At 44.5% G+C, this 17,514-nt stretch overlaps 1 protein-coding gene and 1 pseudogene across 1 annotated transcript; one reads left to right on the forward strand and one right to left on the reverse strand.

The window, feature by feature from the left end:
- The first annotated feature begins 6,410 nt into the window (after positions 1-6,410).
- LOC117695412 (large ribosomal subunit protein eL37-like) lies at positions 6,411-6,991 on the forward strand (annotated as a pseudogene).
- LOC117694062 (uncharacterized) lies at positions 6,433-10,227 on the reverse strand. The gene is made up of 3 exons (XM_076918225.1): positions 8,632-10,227; positions 7,661-8,472; positions 6,433-6,516 (listed from the first exon to the last, which is right to left on the reverse strand). Exons 1-2 carry the CDS (start codon positions 10,049-10,051, stop codon positions 7,679-7,681), a joined length of 2,214 nt encoding a protein of 737 aa, XP_076774340.1. The 5' UTR covers positions 10,052-10,227; the 3' UTR covers positions 6,433-6,516; positions 7,661-7,678.
- Between the last annotated feature and the right edge of the window lie 7,287 nt (positions 10,228-17,514).

Genomic DNA, 17,514 nt, shown 5'->3' on the forward strand with positions numbered 1-17,514 from the left:
GACATAGATTAGCATTTGAATTGGATTCATAACAAGCTGAAGCATACAGAGGGGGTAAACAAAAAAAAAAAGTAGAAGATAGGACCTACTATACAGGTTACAGAAAAGAAAATATGGCAAGATTTATGTTGAGCTAGTGTTTCTAGGAGAAAACTGATGAGAAACAAAATGTGCTTGTGAGTGTTCGGAAGGTTCTGAGGCACCCAGTGGCAGCTCATCAAAGGGATAGACGAAGTAATGTAGAACAGTGGTAGCCATGTGGTCCTCACCGTAGACTAAAGACTAAAGAAATTTCATGAGATGGGAAACATACTAACAACTTCCCTAATATTGTGGCCAAAGTGACCCAAGATTGAGGGTAGCCACATGTAGCAACCAGAGGCTCAATGAATTGCCAATTGTTTGGTGCTTTTTTAATATGAAAAAAAAAAAAAAAAACAAACCACTTGGGTTTTTGTGAATACTGGAACCAAGAAGATATTAATCTGTGGTAACCCCAAAAGCACTGGGACAGATGGACAGAAGTTGAATATCAGAGTAAAATAGTGCATGTGGAAAGGACTAGGTTTGGTTTAGGAGTAAGCAGTCACCCCAAGTATATCCTCTGCACATTTCTCCTCTGCAAGAAGAATGTTCTATGAGTGAATTATTGCTGGGACACATACCACACACCACCACCTTGAAAATGAGAATTGTAAAAGCAGTCATATAGAGTTAAAAAAAAGTACTTTGACCTAGCCATACTACTGTACCCAATATCACTCTTTTGACAAAATAGCTGATAAAAAATGATAGGAAATTTTCATCTTGTGTTGAACCTTTCTTTTTTTCTTTCCTTTTTCTTTTTTCTTTCTTTACTTTTTGTATTCCATTACCTGCTAATTCCCCAAACCAATTCCTATTCACTTTGAATGGCGTTCTGAATATTGCTCTTATGTGGTCTTCACAGATCCCACTGTTTGTTATGGGATGGTGACCTGTTATCCCATCTACCCTCTGTGAAAAGTTTTTATTACATTGCTGATATAATGTTTAACTTTGCTTGCCTTGCAGAATTAGAAAGCATGTAAAAAGACAAACAAGTACACTTAAAGAAATGAAGATGAGGTATCAACCTGCAGGCACCCTTCACTGTGAATTTTGTTTACCCACCAGGTTGTTTACAAAGCCTGGCACAGCTGTCAGAGTTTTGTATAGAGAAATCAGAAAGGCCTTTAGAAGATGGCCTTACCAACAAGGTGGCATTTTTTAAGCAAAGATGTGAATAAACTGTGGGAACAAGCCAGTTGAGTAGCTAAGAAAGAATGGCTCAGAAAGACGTAAATTCACAGGCCATACATCTCTGTATCTAGCTTGTTCAGTGAAGAGGCCATCCTTCCCACTGTAGAGATAAAGGAAACAAGTAGAAAATCCTAGACGTCAATGAAAACCAAAACTTCAACAGGAAGATAGCTTATATTATTATTTAATTTGGCAAATATGATAACTGTGCATCTATTTGTTGTCCAGCCTGAGTTCACCATTGCCAACAGAATAGGCCCAACTTCCTTACACTATAAGCTATGTTCTATGAAAACTAGCTGTCTGCCTTCTCCACATCTGGCAAGAACTTGCAATGTCTAGAAGACCCCTTCATTCTTCTTTTCCTTAACCATAGCATGTACCTTCTATGGTACTTCATACTTGAAGAAATTCTTAGCATATTGTTCTATTTTTGCCCATGCATATACATCTTCCACTAACATGGTACTATGTACTCTGTGTCCTGCTTCATTTGCTCTTTCTTCCTTCTACTTCATTGTCAGGGTCTCTCTCTCTCTTGGTCTTTCTAGGGTATAATTTCCCTCCTTGTAGTGGAGCTTTCCCACTATTATCCTTTGTAATGCTGGGTTTGTGGAAAGATATTGTGTAAATTTGGTTTTGTCGTGGAATATCTTGGTTTCTCCATCCATGGTAATTGAGAGTTTTGCTGGGTATCATAGCCTGGGCTGGCCTTTGTGTTTTCTTAGGGTCTGTATGACATCTGCCCAGGATCTTCTGGCTTTTATAGTATCTGGTGAGAAGTCTGGTGTAATTCTGATAGGTCTGCCTTTATATGTTACTTGGCCTTTTTCCCTTACTGCATTTAATATTCTTTCTTTGTTTTGTGCACTTGGTGTTCTGATTATTATGTGATGAGAGGTATTTCTTTTCTGGTCTACTCTATTTGGTGTTCTATAGGCTTCTTGTATGTTTATGGGCATCTCGTTCTTTAGATTAGGGAAGTTTTCTTCTATAATTTTGTTGAAGATATTTACTGGCCCTTTAAGTTGGAATCTTCACTCTCATCTATACCTATTATCCTTAGGTTTGGTCTCCTCATTGTGTCCTGGATTTTCTGTAAGTTTTGGGTTAGGAGCGTTTTGCATTTTCTTTGTTGTGTCAATGTTTCCTATGGTATCTTCTGCACCTGAGATTCTCTCTTCTATCTCTTGTATTCTATTGGTGATGCTTGCATCCATGACTCCTGATTTCTTTCCTAGGTTTTCTATCTTCAGGGTAGGGAGCTTGGTGATTTCTTTATTGTTTCTATTTCCACTTTAGATCCTGGATGGTTTTGTCCAATTCCTTCCCCTTGTTTAGCTGTGTTTTCCTGTAATTCTTTAAGGGATTTTTGTGTTTCATCTTTAAGGGCTTCTACCTGTTTACCTGTATTCTCCTGTATTTCTTTAAGGGAGTTATGTATGTCTTTCTTAAAGTCCTCTATCATCATCATGACATGTAATTTTAAATCCCAGTCTTGCTTTTCCAGTGTGTTAGGGTATCCAGAGCTCACTGTGGTGGGAGAACTGGGTTCTGATGATGTCAAGTAGACATGGTTTCTGTTGCTAATGTTCTTGCCCTTGCTTCTCGCCATCTGATTATCTCTGGTATTAGCTGGTCTTGCGTTCTCTGACTGTGGCTTGTCCCTCCTGTAAGCCTGTGTGTCAGCACTCCTGGAAGTCATGTTCTCTCCAGAAGGAATTTGGGTATGGAGAACTGTGGCTCAGTGTCAGCTCAGGGGTACAGATGGAAACTGGAAGAATCTTGTCTCCAGCTGTTCCTTGGTTTTTGTGTCCTGATGGCTCTTGGCAGGTCTCTCTTAGGCCAGAAATTTGAGCAGAAATGGAGGTCTTACCTGTGCTCACAGGTATACCAACACTCCTGAGAGACCAGCTCTCTCCAGGTGGGATTTGGGTATGGAATGCTGTGGGCCCAGCTTAAGGAGTTTCAGAGCAGAAGAATATTAGTAAGTGGCCTAGAGACCATTCTTGTGATATTTTTGCAAAAAATATGACTGCTTTCTGCCTGTGTTCTAAAAATATGCCTTAGGCTAAATTTTAGATTAATGGCAACAGCAGAGATTTCAAGAAATCTTCGTATTGACTATGTCATATGATTATTAGTGGTCACTTTTCTGCAAACCTATAATGAAAAGGAGCAACCTGGGCAAGGACAAATACAAAATGTACAGTTTAAAGAGAAAAGGAGAAGCAGAAAATGTAATATAGAAGACAAAGTTCAGGTCTCAAGGAGATAAGTTTGAAGAAGACCCTGATACTAAGTGGGATAAAGGGAGTGGTGACTTCAGGGCACAACATTACCCAGCTAAGCTTTCACCTTGTGAAAAGTAATAACAACAGAAAGCTGATGCAAATGCAATTGAACAAAAGGGCTATGTTCCATTCCCAGGAAGCAACAGAACTTATACTTCTGGCTTTAGAGTTGATGATGGCTAAGGAAAACCACTGAAGTCAGGTGTGCGTCAGGGATGTGTCAGGTATGTCCCTGCAATGGAGGCCCAGAGAGGCCTTTGCATAAAGCCATGAAGGTGAAGCCTGGATTGCCTTGGAGACCCCAAGATGTTGGAGATGCCAGAGCCCTGGGATAGCTGCCAAGGAAAGCTGCTAACAGGATATAGAAACAGCTCAAGAGAAAAATGTGCGTTGCAGGCAAAGCTGAAAGGAGTTGGAGATCGGAAGAGTACTTTGGTATCAGACATAGAGATGCAGAGTTTGGAGTTTGCCCAGCTGGTTTCCTTTGGTCCAGTATTTCCTCACTAGACTCCCTTTCCTCCTTTTTGTAATAGTAATGTATATCCTGTGCCATTGTATCATTTACAAGGGGTTACAATTAAGATATTGCTATGAGTCTCAGAAGAGACTTTGAACTTTTTTTTGAGGTGACAAAATGTTCTTTTATTATAATTTTTGTTTTATAACTGCTTATTCTTATTTCATCATAATAGATCACATCAAATATTTCAAAAATAGTTACAATTTAAGGAAATTTTAATCTCAATGAGAAACAAATATTTCAGATCCAAATATAAAAAATATAAATATATAATATTTCAGAAGCTAATATAAGAGATCCAAGACTGATTTATCAGCTCACGACTTTCCCAATCATTGAGGAGTTGAAGAATTTAAATGCCTCTTTTATTTCCTCAGATAAAGAGATTAGATGAGAGCTGTACCCAAATACAGGGATTGGGAGGAGTCCAAAATGTCTCTTTCACTGCTCTAACTATCCCTACACCTAGGCCTGGAAGCTTCTAGCCCCTGTACTGTCTAATCTTCCAAGATGACTGAGTCAATCTGAATTCTCTCAGCTTCTGCCTGAATTCCTGATTGGCTTCATATTAATTTGGCAATATGTTATAATCTTCTGGCTCCTTCTCATTCTCTGGCTTGTTCTGTCTTAACCTGTGTCTGGCTTGCTCTGTCCGTAACCTGTCTCTGTAAAACTGTCCTAGTAAAACTGCCATCCACACATCACTGTCTTTACATGGGTCTTGAACAACTGGGAGGCTACCCAAAAAGCTGTTGCCTGTCTGTGGGATATATTCTTCTAGCTGGGCTGCCTTGTCTGGCCTCAGTGGGAGACGAAGTGTCTAGCCTTTTAGAGACTTGATGTTCCAGGGTGGGGGAGTTCCCACCTGCTCAGAAGAGAAGGGGATGGGGAGGGAGAAAGGCTGTGGGAGGAGGTGTCTGGGAGTGGAACAGTGAGAGGGTTGTAAAGGAAATAAGTAAAAAATAAAATTAAAATAAAAAAGAACACCGACAGACTTTGAACTTTTAAGTAGTGTTGAGATGATAACAAAGCTGTGTGGATTTTTGAAGTTAGACTAAATACATATTGCATTATGATAATAGTGAGCCCTCTGCACCAAAAACTCCCCAAAATGAGAAAACAACCAAAGGGGCAGGTGAATCTTTAGATGTTTGAGGCCGGCCTGGTTTAAATAGTGAGTTCCAAGTCAGTCAAGGTTACACAGTGAGACCCTGTCCCCTCCCATCAAAGTGATGATGATGATGATGATGATAATGTTTACTAAGCAGTGCTAATCATAACATTAGCACTTAAAAATTATTTTATATGTATGGTTGTTTTGTCTGTGTGTACATCTCATGTGCCTGGTGCTAGTAGAGGGCAGAAGCAGGCATCTGATCTTCTAGAACTAGAGTTTCAGACCTGTGGGAGCCCATGTTTGAGTGTGGAGATTCTAATTAGGGTGCTGGGGAAAAGCAACCAGTATTCTTAACTGAGGAGCCATCTTTTCAGCCCATAAACCTTTGCATTTCTATTTGAACACGTCACCCAGACCTGAAACTGTAGTCGCAAGAATCATATGGAGCAGAAATGGTTACTGTCTTCATTTAACACTGAGTAAAGGTACCTGCCAGCAAGCCTCAGGACTAGAGTTCAATCTCCAAGATCCAAGAGGTAGAAAGAAATAACTTATTACCACAGATAGTGTTTGTGGCCTTCTGGCCTCCACACATTCTCACTAATTTTCTTAAAAAATAGTGTTATTTTGAAATTTATATAAACATGGAAGGAAATTAGTGAAATTATGCACTATCTTCAGTTAATGAATGGAGGTGTTTTGTGGGATCCTACACCTTTGAGCTATTAGCTAGTGAAGGAGTAAAGGGAGGGAGAGTCAATATCATCAGACATGTATCCACAGAGATAGCCCTGGTTAGGCTCACTATATCACAAAACAAAACAAAAACACCCGATCACTGGAAAGGGACCAATTCGTAGAGGTACTTGTAAGAGAGGAATTTGGTGTCTGGCTATACCAACTCCAATGAGGCCACTCTGCCTCATAGTACTGACAATATTGGGAGGAAGATAAGAGAGGGTTGAGGGAGAAATAACTGGAGCCATTACACATATATGAAATTGCGAAAGAAAACATTTAATAGACTACACTTTGTTCTTTTACAGTAAAATAACCAAGTGAAGTTACAGAAGATATATATATATATATATATATATATATGTATATAACCATGGAGAGAACATCTTTACACCCTATCAGTTAATAATGACAAGTATAATATAAGAATGAGCTCTTTGGCCTCACTAGTAGAAGTAGGATGATGAAAGGAACATCATCCTTTGGAAAGTGTCGCAATAAGAAGCACACGCTGCGCTGCTGCTGTGGCCCCCAGGCCACCACCTTCAGAAGACGTCCTATGGCACCTGCAAAGCACAAGAGAAAGTATAACTAGTGTGCCAAGGCTAAGAGACGAAACACTACCGGGACTGGTCGGATGAGGCACCTAAACTGAAGATTGTCTACCACAGATTCAGACATGGATTCCATGAAGGAACAACACCTAAACCCAAGAAGAGGGCAGCTGTTGCAGCATCCAGTTCATCCTGAGGATTTCAATCAGTCATAAAATAAATGTTCTGGTTTCAAAAAAGAAAAGAATGTGTCTACTGTTGCTTTTCATCAGCTAGATGGTCACAGCAAGAACAGAACTTTCAGCATATATTCTTCACAGGAACACAAACGGTTTTCTTTTCATTGACATGTGGCACAGCAGTGCAAATCTACCTAAAACACTTAAAAGTTAAGCAGTTATTCTCCAACAGCTTAAGCTAATCTCTCCTCGGGGGTTCCAGAGAGCCCATGAAATGGCTCTAAGCTAAGTGGTGGTGATGAAACCAGTATCAAACTTTGGAAGGCAAGCTTCTGTCCTCCCAAGACACTTCTAACTTTGTTTAAAAAAAACAGACAGAAATAATCACAGACTATGGAGCAGTCAAGGGTTATTATCAAGGCATACTCTTGGCAAAAATGTTAAATTCTAAAAGTATAGCAAGGGAGGGGCCACTTGCTTTGCTGACATTGGTCTAAGACAATTCTAAGCCATTCACTTCAAGGTAAGAATTCCCACATCAGAGATGTAGCTAAAGTTATCAAGAAAAAAATTCTACTAGGCTGATTTTTTTTTATTGTGTCTCACAAAAACGTGTGGGTTTCTGTTGTTTTTAATCTTCCTCACAACCATACAATGCTTAACCCAAAAAGTTCCCTACCTTTCCTTTCAACAAGAATTAAACTCCATAATAACAATGAAAATAATAACCAAGACAAGAAAACCAAAATGGGAATGGGTTCCTCCCCTGCACTGCCCCCGTTTATAGTTCTGAGACCAAGCTTTCAGCGAGGCCCTCAAATTGACCTGTGGCTTTGTCACCCCCACCCCCAGCCCCACCCCCACCCCCACTCCCACCCCACCCCCACCCCCACCCCCACTCCCAGTGCTTTCAACAGGGAAGAAACAGCAAGAGATTTCCCCCATACCCCAACACCACAACACCACTTCTTCCTCACCACTGGCATCTTTTTGGTTCATTTTTCAGAGTCTGAGAAACGGCTGAAGATGGGCAGACGGCGGCTGGAATTGAGTTCAGAATCACTGAGGTTGCTGAAGCTCGAGGAACCCCTCAGAAAGCCGTCTTCTTCATCATCATCGTCGTCATCAGAGACAAACAGGGAATCCAGGGTGCTGGTGATCACATCGAACTCGAGCAACTCGGACTCGGACTCGGACTCAGACTCGACAACTGGCAGTTGGAAGGTGAAGTGTGGTGTGGCATGCTCTGCAGCAGTGGCAGTAGTGATAGTGGTCAAGGATGTATTGTCCACACTTGGAGTTGCAGCACGGGCAGCTGTAACAGAGGCACCGGGAGCCAATACACCGCTAGAGGCTGTGGCAACTCCTGGAGCAATGGAAACTCCAGGAGTGATGGCAGCCCCGGGAGCAAGGGCAATCCTGGGAGTGATGGCAGCCCCAGGAGCCATGGCAGCCCCAGGAGCGAGGGCAGCCCCAGGAGCGAGGGCAGCAGCCCCAGGAGTGAGGGCAGCCCCAGGAGTGAGGGCAGCCCCAGGAGCGAGGGCAGCCCCAGGAGCCATGGCAGCCCCAGGAGCAAGGGCAGCCCCAGTAGCCATGGCAGCCCCAGTAGCCATGGCAGCCCCAGTAGCCATGGCAGCCCCAAGAGCCATGGCAGCTCCAGGAGCTAGGGCAGCCCCAGGAGCGAGGGCAGCCCCAGTAGCCATGGCAGCCCCAAGAGCGATGGCAGCCCCAGGAGCCATGGCAGCTCCAAGAGCGAGGGCAGCCCCAGGAGCGAGGGCAGCCCCAGGAGCGAGGGCAGCCCCAGTAGCCATGGCAGCCCCAGTAGCCATGGCAGCCCCAAGAGCCATGGCAGCTCCAGGAGCGAGGGCGGCAGCCCCAGGAGCGAGGGCGGCAGCCCCAGGAGCGAGGGCGGCAGCCCCAGGAGCGAGGGCGGCAGCCCCAGGAGTGAGGGCAGCCGCCCCAGGAGCGAGGGCAGCAGCCCCAGGAGCCATGGCAGCCCCAGGAACGAGGGCAGCCCCAGGAGCGAGGGCAGCAGCCCCAGGAGCCATGGCAGCCCCAGGAGCAAGGGCAGCCCCAGGAGCCATGGCAGCCCCAGGAGCAAGGGCAGCCCCAGGAGCCATGGCAGCCCCAGGAGCAAGGGCAGCCCCAGGAGCGAGGGCAGCCCCAGGAGCCATGGCAGCCCCAGGAGCCATGGTAGCCCCAGGAGCGAGGGCAGCCCCAGGAGCGAGGGCAGCCGCCCCAGGAGCGAGGGCAGCCCCAGGAACCATGGCAGCCCCAGGAGCAAGGGCAGCTCCGGGAGTGAGGGCAGCCCCAGGAGCGAGGGCAGCAGCTGTGGGGCCAACACCAGCCTGGCCAAGGATGGTGGCTGAAGGCGTCGGCCCGGCAAGGGGCATCTGGAACTGAGTAGAAGCTGCCAGGCCCATCTGCTGCTGGTTGTTGTAGGAGGCAGTGGGAGTTGTGGTAGCAAAGTTAGGATTCTGTACGGCAGCAGACGAGAAGCCATCTAGCTCCTGGTGGAAGGCATTGTTGGCGCAGTTGTTGTTGCACGGGCCTTTGCCAGCGTCGTAGAAGGGCGGAGTAGGGGAGGCGGTCCTGCAGCACATCATCCTGAGCATCGCCTGTTGGTTGAGCAGCAGAGTTGCCTGGAGGGCATGGCTGTTGCCCGACAGGAAGCCCGAAGGGTTGTCACTCTGCAGTCTGAGCTGCTGTTCTTCGTTAACGCCCAAATGTTGCTCATTGGAGCCATTGAAGGAGCTCAGCTCCTCGGAGGCACTCTCGGAAGGCACAGGTTGCTGCTCAGGCAGGTTGTGAATAAAGTGGCAGCGAGTGCCATAGGGGCAGAAGCCAACGCTGTGGAAGGTGCGGCAAGGCTCCGTCTTGTACTTGGGGTGCCTTGACAGGGTACGCAGTTCGCGGTAGCCATGTGCGAACTGGCACTTGTGGCCGTACCTGCAAATGCCGCTTTCCTCAAAGGGCCGACACAGTTCAGTCTTGTAGCGCTCAGAAGTGGCCTGGGAGCTGCTCGCCTTCTGCTGCTTAGGCTTCTGCTGCAGGCTATATTCGCCATTCCCTGGGTGGACCTGCAGCACCGTGTTAGCCCCTGAGGGTTCCTGGGGAGCTTCACGGGACACCGCACCAGTTGCCCCCAACTGACCATTAATGCCGCTGTTCACTTCTCTCTCGAAACTGAACGACCAGTCCTCGGTGCGGCTGAAGGCACTGGGAGCCTGGTGGATGAGCTCTTGCGGATTGTCGGAAGACGGTGGTGGTGGTGGCGGCGGTGGCGGAGTGGTGCCAGGCGTTGAGCTGGAGTTGGAAGGATCAGCCGCATTAGTGTTGAGCGGGCGGTTCAGGTTGTTGTTGGCCATCGTTGTCTCGGTCTTGTCTACTGTCTTTATTGTAGAGAGTCCGTAGAAGTGTGGACATTGTCCTGTGTCCTGCTCCGTTTTGAGCTATAAGTAAGGAGGACCCGGAGAAACCTTCGAGGGAGGCAGAGCCAGCGAGCTCAAAACACGAGGCAAAAAGGGCAAGTAGGAGGAGCTAGGAGGAGCCAAAAGTTGGAGTCCCAGCCCACCGGGAGGGGGGGCGGGGGGGGGGGATGGAAAGTAACGTAAGGCAGAAGGAAGATGCAGGTACGCCACCAAGTGGAGGATGAGGAGTAGCAGCAAAGATCTTAGCGCCTAGCTTATGAGCATGCATTCTGTTGAGCGATATATGCCCCCTAGTGGCATGTGAGCCTCTGGAACTAAGAAGTGAGCAAAGCTGCTTTTCAGGCCGTCAGGAGGGCTCTACTCTAATTTATCAGTGTTAAGATTTTTATGTTTGTTCTTCTAATATTTGAGTAAAGCAATAAAAGAGAATCACTAGACTCCACACAATCCCACAACTCCCATGTTCATGTAAAGAGTAGTCCGGTCAATGTCCCTACACCCCCCACTCCTCCCCACAACCTCCACATACCCTACGGTTCAGCTGGTACAGACTTGCTGACAAACTGAAGCCTGCAATCCACACCCTGAAAAGAACCGATTTCTTCCAGTTCTTTCGTTTTTCCCATTTTTTTTTATTGGTTATTTTATTGATTTACATTTCAAATGTTATCTCCCTTCCCAGTTTCCCCTCCACAAACCCTCTATCCCCTCCCTTCTCCCCCTACCTCTATGAGGGTGCTCCTGGACCTGCCCACACACTTCCTCCAGTTCTTTGACTTTCTTGTGTGTGCCATGACATGTGTGCATGACCCACCTCCCTACACTCCAACACATAAATGTAATTTAAAAATAGACAATTTTATTGTATGCATTGAAGGTGGAATTACAGTCATCAGGATGCTTCAGTGGATAAAGGGGTTTGCCACTGAATCTGACAACCTAAATTTGAGTCCAGAGCTCCACAGTGGAAATTGAGACCGGATTTTACTGTGCCCTTGTGCTCACATACAAACAAACAAAGAAAAAATGAATAAATTAAACCATTAGGGGGTTATATTTTTCAACATGGTAGAATTAATACTAGTAAAATGGCTGAGGGGTTGTAAAAAGACACTTGATACCAAATCTGGTGAACTGAGCTGGAGTTCCCAAATCCATGATTTAGAAGCAGAGAAGCGCCGGCGGTGGTGGTGCACGCCTTTAATCCCAGCACTTGGGAGGCAGAGGCAGGCGGATTTCTGAGTTCGAGGCCAGCCTGGTCTACAGAGTGAGTTCCAGGACAGCCAGGACTACACAGAGAAACCCTGTCTGGAAAAACCAAAAAAGAAGCAGAGAAACAATTCTTATAAGTTCTCTTTTTGGCTGCCAGGTCTGTGCAGTGGTGAGTGAAATGTGCCTCTCCTCAAATAAATAAAATAAAATAAAATAAAATAAAATAAAATAAAATAAAATAAAGCCCATTTTCTGCTGCACACATCCAAGGTGGTAGAACTAGGGTTATCAAGATGTCTCAGCATGTATAGGTGCTTACTGCCAAGCCTAAAGACTTTAGTTTGATCCCCCATATGCAAATAGTAGAAGAAAATCAATTTCTGCAAGTTGTTCTCTGACATCCACACATGTGTACTGTGGCATGAGAATATGCGCCGAGCGCATGCATGTGCACACACATTAAATTAATGAATAAATGAATGAATGAATAAATAAATATAATTTGAATTTTAGGCCATTTCCTGTTGTATGCATTAAGGATGTCAAAATCAGAGCTGGCTCAGCAAGTCAAATTTCTTGTTTCCCTGCCTGCCAACTGGAGTTCAAGACCTGAATCCACACTGGAGAAAGGGAGAACCATTTCACTAAGTTGTTTTTACACACACACACACACACACACACACACACACACACACACACCAAGCGAATAAACTGTAATAATGAAGGTCAGATTTGGGCTATTGCATTCACTCTGGTAGAATTAGGGTTGACTATATGATTCGCTGGATCTCAAACGGAGCATATGTATTTATGCTCAGAAAAAAAATGTTCTGGGGCAAACTGAGTACTGAAGTAGTATGGCTATTGGATGTTTTATGACAAAGATTTTCCTGGGGAGATGCAGCACACTTATCTCCTAACCTCAGACAGGGAGCCCATGACAGACTAAAGTGGGGATACCACCATTGTCCAACACATACTTCTATTCACTCCAGAAAGAACCCACGACAGACTATAGTATAGATGGCACTGAAGTCCAACTTGGTTGACCAATGAGTTTTATCGTGGTTACTTACAGGAATATGGGGGAGGGGTTACTTACAGGAGCAGAACTGACTCAAAGGCAGCTTCATCACCAAAGCCCACCCCAGCATGGTGGCAGCTCACAAAGCTGGGAACCTGGAGCTCACTGCACTGCCTGCAGGCAGCTCAACAGGCTGGAGAGGGTCCTTTCCAAGTGCAGCAGTTGGGCTAAACCTCTTCCAGGCAAGGCAGCTTCACCTCCGCTGCTTTCTGCTTCTTCCTGGGCAGGTCTTCTCATCTCAGCCACAGCTTTCTGCCTCTGAGAGGGAGAGAGGCGCTCAGCTTTTATTCCTTTCTCTGGCAGGGAGGAGCCTTGGGAATGTTGTCAGTTTGGGGGACTCCTTGAAGCTCTTTTGAGTTGTTTACCTTCCTGCTTAAGGAGCTTCCTGAAGCGCTTTTGAGTTGTTTATCTCCCTGCTTAAGGAGCTTCCTGCAGGGTGGAATGTTTCAATCCTCTGAGGAAACTGTTACACAACAATATATTTAGGGCCTTTGGGGTTATATTAGTAATAATTTCAACTGCACCTGTATTGTATGGTTAATAATAATTTTATATATCACAATATAATATTATAATAATAATCATTTCAACTGACAGGCCTGGAACAATGTCAATGCAGGTATCAGGTGCAGAGCATATGTATTTATGCTTCAACTGTGCCTTACCATGATAACATGGTTTCACATATACACGGTAGGTATGGTAGCCTCAGGACCCATCCTCTGTCCAGGTAGCTGGACCATAATAATAAATTTTACACTCAGGTGGCCATTCACTGTATTTCTAGTTGCCACTTTGTAGGGCACACCATTTACTTCGAGACTCCCAGTACTTAAGATTTCCAACTGGTCCCCTCTGGTAAGTGGGAACAGGAAGAAAGCTGTATGGATAGACCTCAACACACACAATCCTGATGAGTTGGGAGGAAGTATAATCTGGGATGTGCCTTCACATATCCAGTATAGTACACTGAGGGCATGGTACCTGATATCTGCATTGACATTGTTCCAGGCCTGTCAGAGATAAGAGAAACTTGACAAGGGATAGAGGTTTCGTTCAAAGTAGTCTGGGGATCCACATCATTGGATTTCCTAAGTGACTGCATTATAGAATATTTGACCCAGGCATGTGGGGCTTCCAACAGAAGTGTTAAATCACACTTCCACTAGGCAAGACAGTTTTCCCCAATAACTGAAGTTTTATTTTGGTTTTGGTTTTGGCCAGGGTCTCATTATGTAGCTCTGGATGACCTAGAACTCATGGTGTGGACCAGGCTGGCCTCAAACTCACAGAGGCCTCTGCCTCTGGGGTGCTAGGTTTAAAGGCCTGTGCTCCTACCATACCCAGCCCCAATAATTAAATTTTTAGGGAGTCAAACGTCTATAGCAGGACTGGGGCACCTTGTCTCATACTAAGGATTGCAGGAATCTAGTTCTTTTTTTGTCTCTTAAGGCCACTGATCTTCCATATTAGTTTCTCTACATATGTGGCCAAAATAGACCCTTAGCTTCTGGGCTATAGTGTCTACCAGGACCAAAAACAGATTTCTTGCTATGGCAGGAATGAGAAGTGTTTTATTTCTTCATAAAAAGAATACAAGGCCTGGATGTGGCTTTCTGCATGACAGAAACTCTCTTGAAATATAACACACAGTCCCTGTCTGTGTTCCTGCCCATTCCAATCTGCCAGCTAGTTTTCCATCCGGGGTTTGTTTGTTTGTTTGTTTGTTTTTTTCTTTTCTTTTTTTTTTTTTTTTTTGAGACAGGGTTTCTCTGTGTAGCCCTGGCTGTCCTGGAACTCACTCTGTAGACCAGGCTGGCCTCGAACTCAGAAACCATCCAGGGTTTCTTAAGTTGGGGATACTGAAATGCAAAGGTTATCAGGTTCTTAGCTGACAGTCTGATGCAGCAGGCTCCTTTTGAAGGAACACCATTTTGCACGTTTCCTGCCAGGTACCTCCTAAGATATGCTCCCAGTAGGAACAGTAAAAATGGGCTTTAAGGGTGCATCTGGCCTGAGCTTGAAGCATGTTCACACATGTAGTTATCATTTGGCTTAGCTTCCCACTCCCAGTGGAGTCCTGCCAATTGTTCAATGAAGTTGATCAGCTGTAAACTATGGTTGCACACACATATAAAAGTATTGGCACTGGTTGCCCTAGGTTAGAGAGTAGTATCTTTTGGATCATTTGTCCCTCGTCCTAGGAGATGGCTCTGGACTTCTAATCATTCCTCTGTTGTGGAGCACTGTGTATCAAAACATAGTGTCTCCCATGTTGGCAGATGGCATAGGTGATTTTGTTATACTTGAAAAGTGGATGTGCTAAATAAAGTACGGTCCAAGTAATTCCTTGGCCCAACTGAGTCAGACAAATACAGTAGATAACAGAGTAAGCAGGCTGGGCCCACAAAGCAGGGCCAGATCAGTAATAGCAAGTAGTCACTATGTACCCTGTCCATAGAAAGTAAAGAAATGCTAATAGAAACTTTCACAACAGGTCCAGTTAGCTGCCTATTTACTCCTGATAGGGCACCAGTGACAGAAATAGTTCTACCTAAGCATTCCCCTGTGAACCAGTGAGTTTTGGAGGTTCTTTACAGGAACAGGATTCACTCCAAATGCAGCTGCATCACAGAGAAGCCACCCCAGCGTGAGTGCTAACTCACAACCCTTGTCCCCAGGAGCTCTCTTCTTAACCAGCAGGCAGCTCCACCAAAGAGATAATCTATTCACCCTAGTGATTGTTTGCCTCTTTTCCAGCCTTTGGGAGGACCCCAACAAACCTCACAGCTTTCTGAGCTTCCTAAAACTTGGAAGTTTTATTTAGTTCTGAGTTGTAGGATCCTCCATCCGCCCTATAGGGAAGGAATGTGTGAGAAGTTTGGTTTCTTTAATAACCCAGTAACGTTATATGAGAATGTTTTGTTTTAATCCCAGGTGTGGAATATGGGGCTGCTTCAGACTGTCCCCAGCTGCAGATAGCTTATGTTTGAAATTCTAGGGACTCTTGAAAGGGAGAGCTCCTGGGAGGACCTGTGGCACCTGCTGCTCCTGCTACTCCTGCTTTTGTTATTGCTGGATTAAATGAACAATGCTATAGCCATTGAAACAAGGTTGTGGATTTATGTGTGTCAAAGGGCAACAGATAGACATACATTGTTGCAAGGAGAAAAACAAGTCTGGAGCTCAAGGCATAAAGTAGGGTATTGTTTTTATTTTAAAAATGATAAGATGTTTAATGTCAATTAGAAAATAGTAGGACAGGAACTAGGGAGTTGGCTAACCGGGTAACTGTGCTTGCTGCACAAACATGAGGGCCTGAGTTCACATCCCCCAGCACACACAGTAAATACTAAGTGTGCCAGCACTGGAGGAGTGCAGAGAGACAGATGCTGGGGTTAGCAGAAGTAGCAGTGTAGCTGAAATGATCAGCTCTAGGTTCAATAAGAAATATCTCAAAATAAGATGAACAACAGTAGAGGCAGACACTTGATGGCTTATTCAGAATGCTTAATTCATTTAAGTCATTTTAGAAAAAATAGTAAGTGTGATTGACTTAAAAGAAATGTTTAAATACCGATTATTTGGTAAAACAAACATTTCAATTCTAAGTATAAATATTTTAAATAATGAGGAATAAAAATTAACAGCTTAAGAATGAATCTAAAAATCAAACTTCTATATATTTGCTGAATATCAAAATAGAAGGCATTCTTGATCATTTTTTTGAAGACACATGTGAAGTATTCTTAATCATTAAGTAACGTAGGTGCCATTTACCTGAAGGCCAAGCCCAATGAAATGATGTTTTGATGCCTTTATGGAAATAGAAAAATCCATATGTCAAACTAATATTTATAGATTTTGTCAGTTGCATTCAATGTGTTAGTGTTATGGAATATAATGTGGCAAGCGGGTACCTTTGGTTGGCCCATGCCAAGATGTGCCCCTGAGAAATTACACCATGCAACAGACTTAGTGTAAAAGGGATTTATTATGGGAGAGGAGAGGAGTGAGAAGCTGGGGAAGGGGTAGAGCCAGACAGACAGCAGCAGAGCCACGGAGAGCAGAAAAAAGTCGGGGCAGAGAACAGATGGAGGGGAAGCTGAGAAAAGAGAGAGAGAAACAAGAACAATGGAAACAGAGAGAGGGGGCTGGGCCTGGAACAGAGAGGCTGACCAGTCCTTTTATCCTGCCAGGCATACACCTGTCACACCTGTCAGTGGTGGCCTGTCATGAGGTTAAGCAATAACTAGGGAGTGCTGGCCAGCAGAATAGCCTGTATGCTCACAGTTCACAGTTTGGTTCATTTCAAGACACAATATACTTTCTTTCAATGAATTTTATAGGTCAACAGGAAATATTTTCATTTCTCAGAGCTGACAGTGTTAATTATATAGTGGTTATAGGAGATTTTGTGGGACTTTTTAAAAAGCAATGTAAGCCAGGTATATTGGCATATACCTGTAACAGCACCTACATGGAATGCTGAGATTACCTTGACCCTAAACATTCTAGACCCTCCTGGACAACACACAACATAAGTGCCTATCTCAAAAATCAAATGAAGTGAAATCAAGTCAAACCATTATTTCCTATATTTGTATCTTGTACCTTTGGCAACTGATAAGATAATAAATCCAAAATATAAATTTCAATCATCTTTATGAATAAAAAATAATTGGAAATCTTAAGAAGGTAAAAAGAAAATCACTACAGGGGAAGGAGGGACCTGGGTGGGAAAGGGGACAGAGAAGGGAAGAGGGGAACATGATCAGGTATTGTGTGTGGGGGGACAGGACTGAAGCCCTGAAGGCCAGCAGAAAGAATGGAAACAGGCAACTTCCTGAGGTAGGAGGTGGGGGGGGGGGCTCTAGAAAGTACCAGAGACCTGGGAGGTGAGAGACTCTCAGGACTCAAAGGGATGAAATGCCCAACAGTGGGGAGAGGGAACTTGTAGAGTCCACCTTCAGTAGAAAGACAAAGCATAGAGTGAAGGGATGGGGTTGCCATCCCACAGTCAAAACTCTGGCCCAGAATTGTTTCTGTCTGAAAGAACTGTAGGGACAAAAATTGAGAAAATAATGAGGAAAAGGAGGTTCAG

Source organism: Arvicanthis niloticus, chromosome X (assembly GCF_011762505.2).
Source record: "Arvicanthis niloticus isolate mArvNil1 chromosome X, mArvNil1.pat.X, whole genome shotgun sequence".
In the NCBI taxonomy this organism is placed as follows: domain Eukaryota; kingdom Metazoa; phylum Chordata; class Mammalia; order Rodentia; family Muridae; genus Arvicanthis; species Arvicanthis niloticus.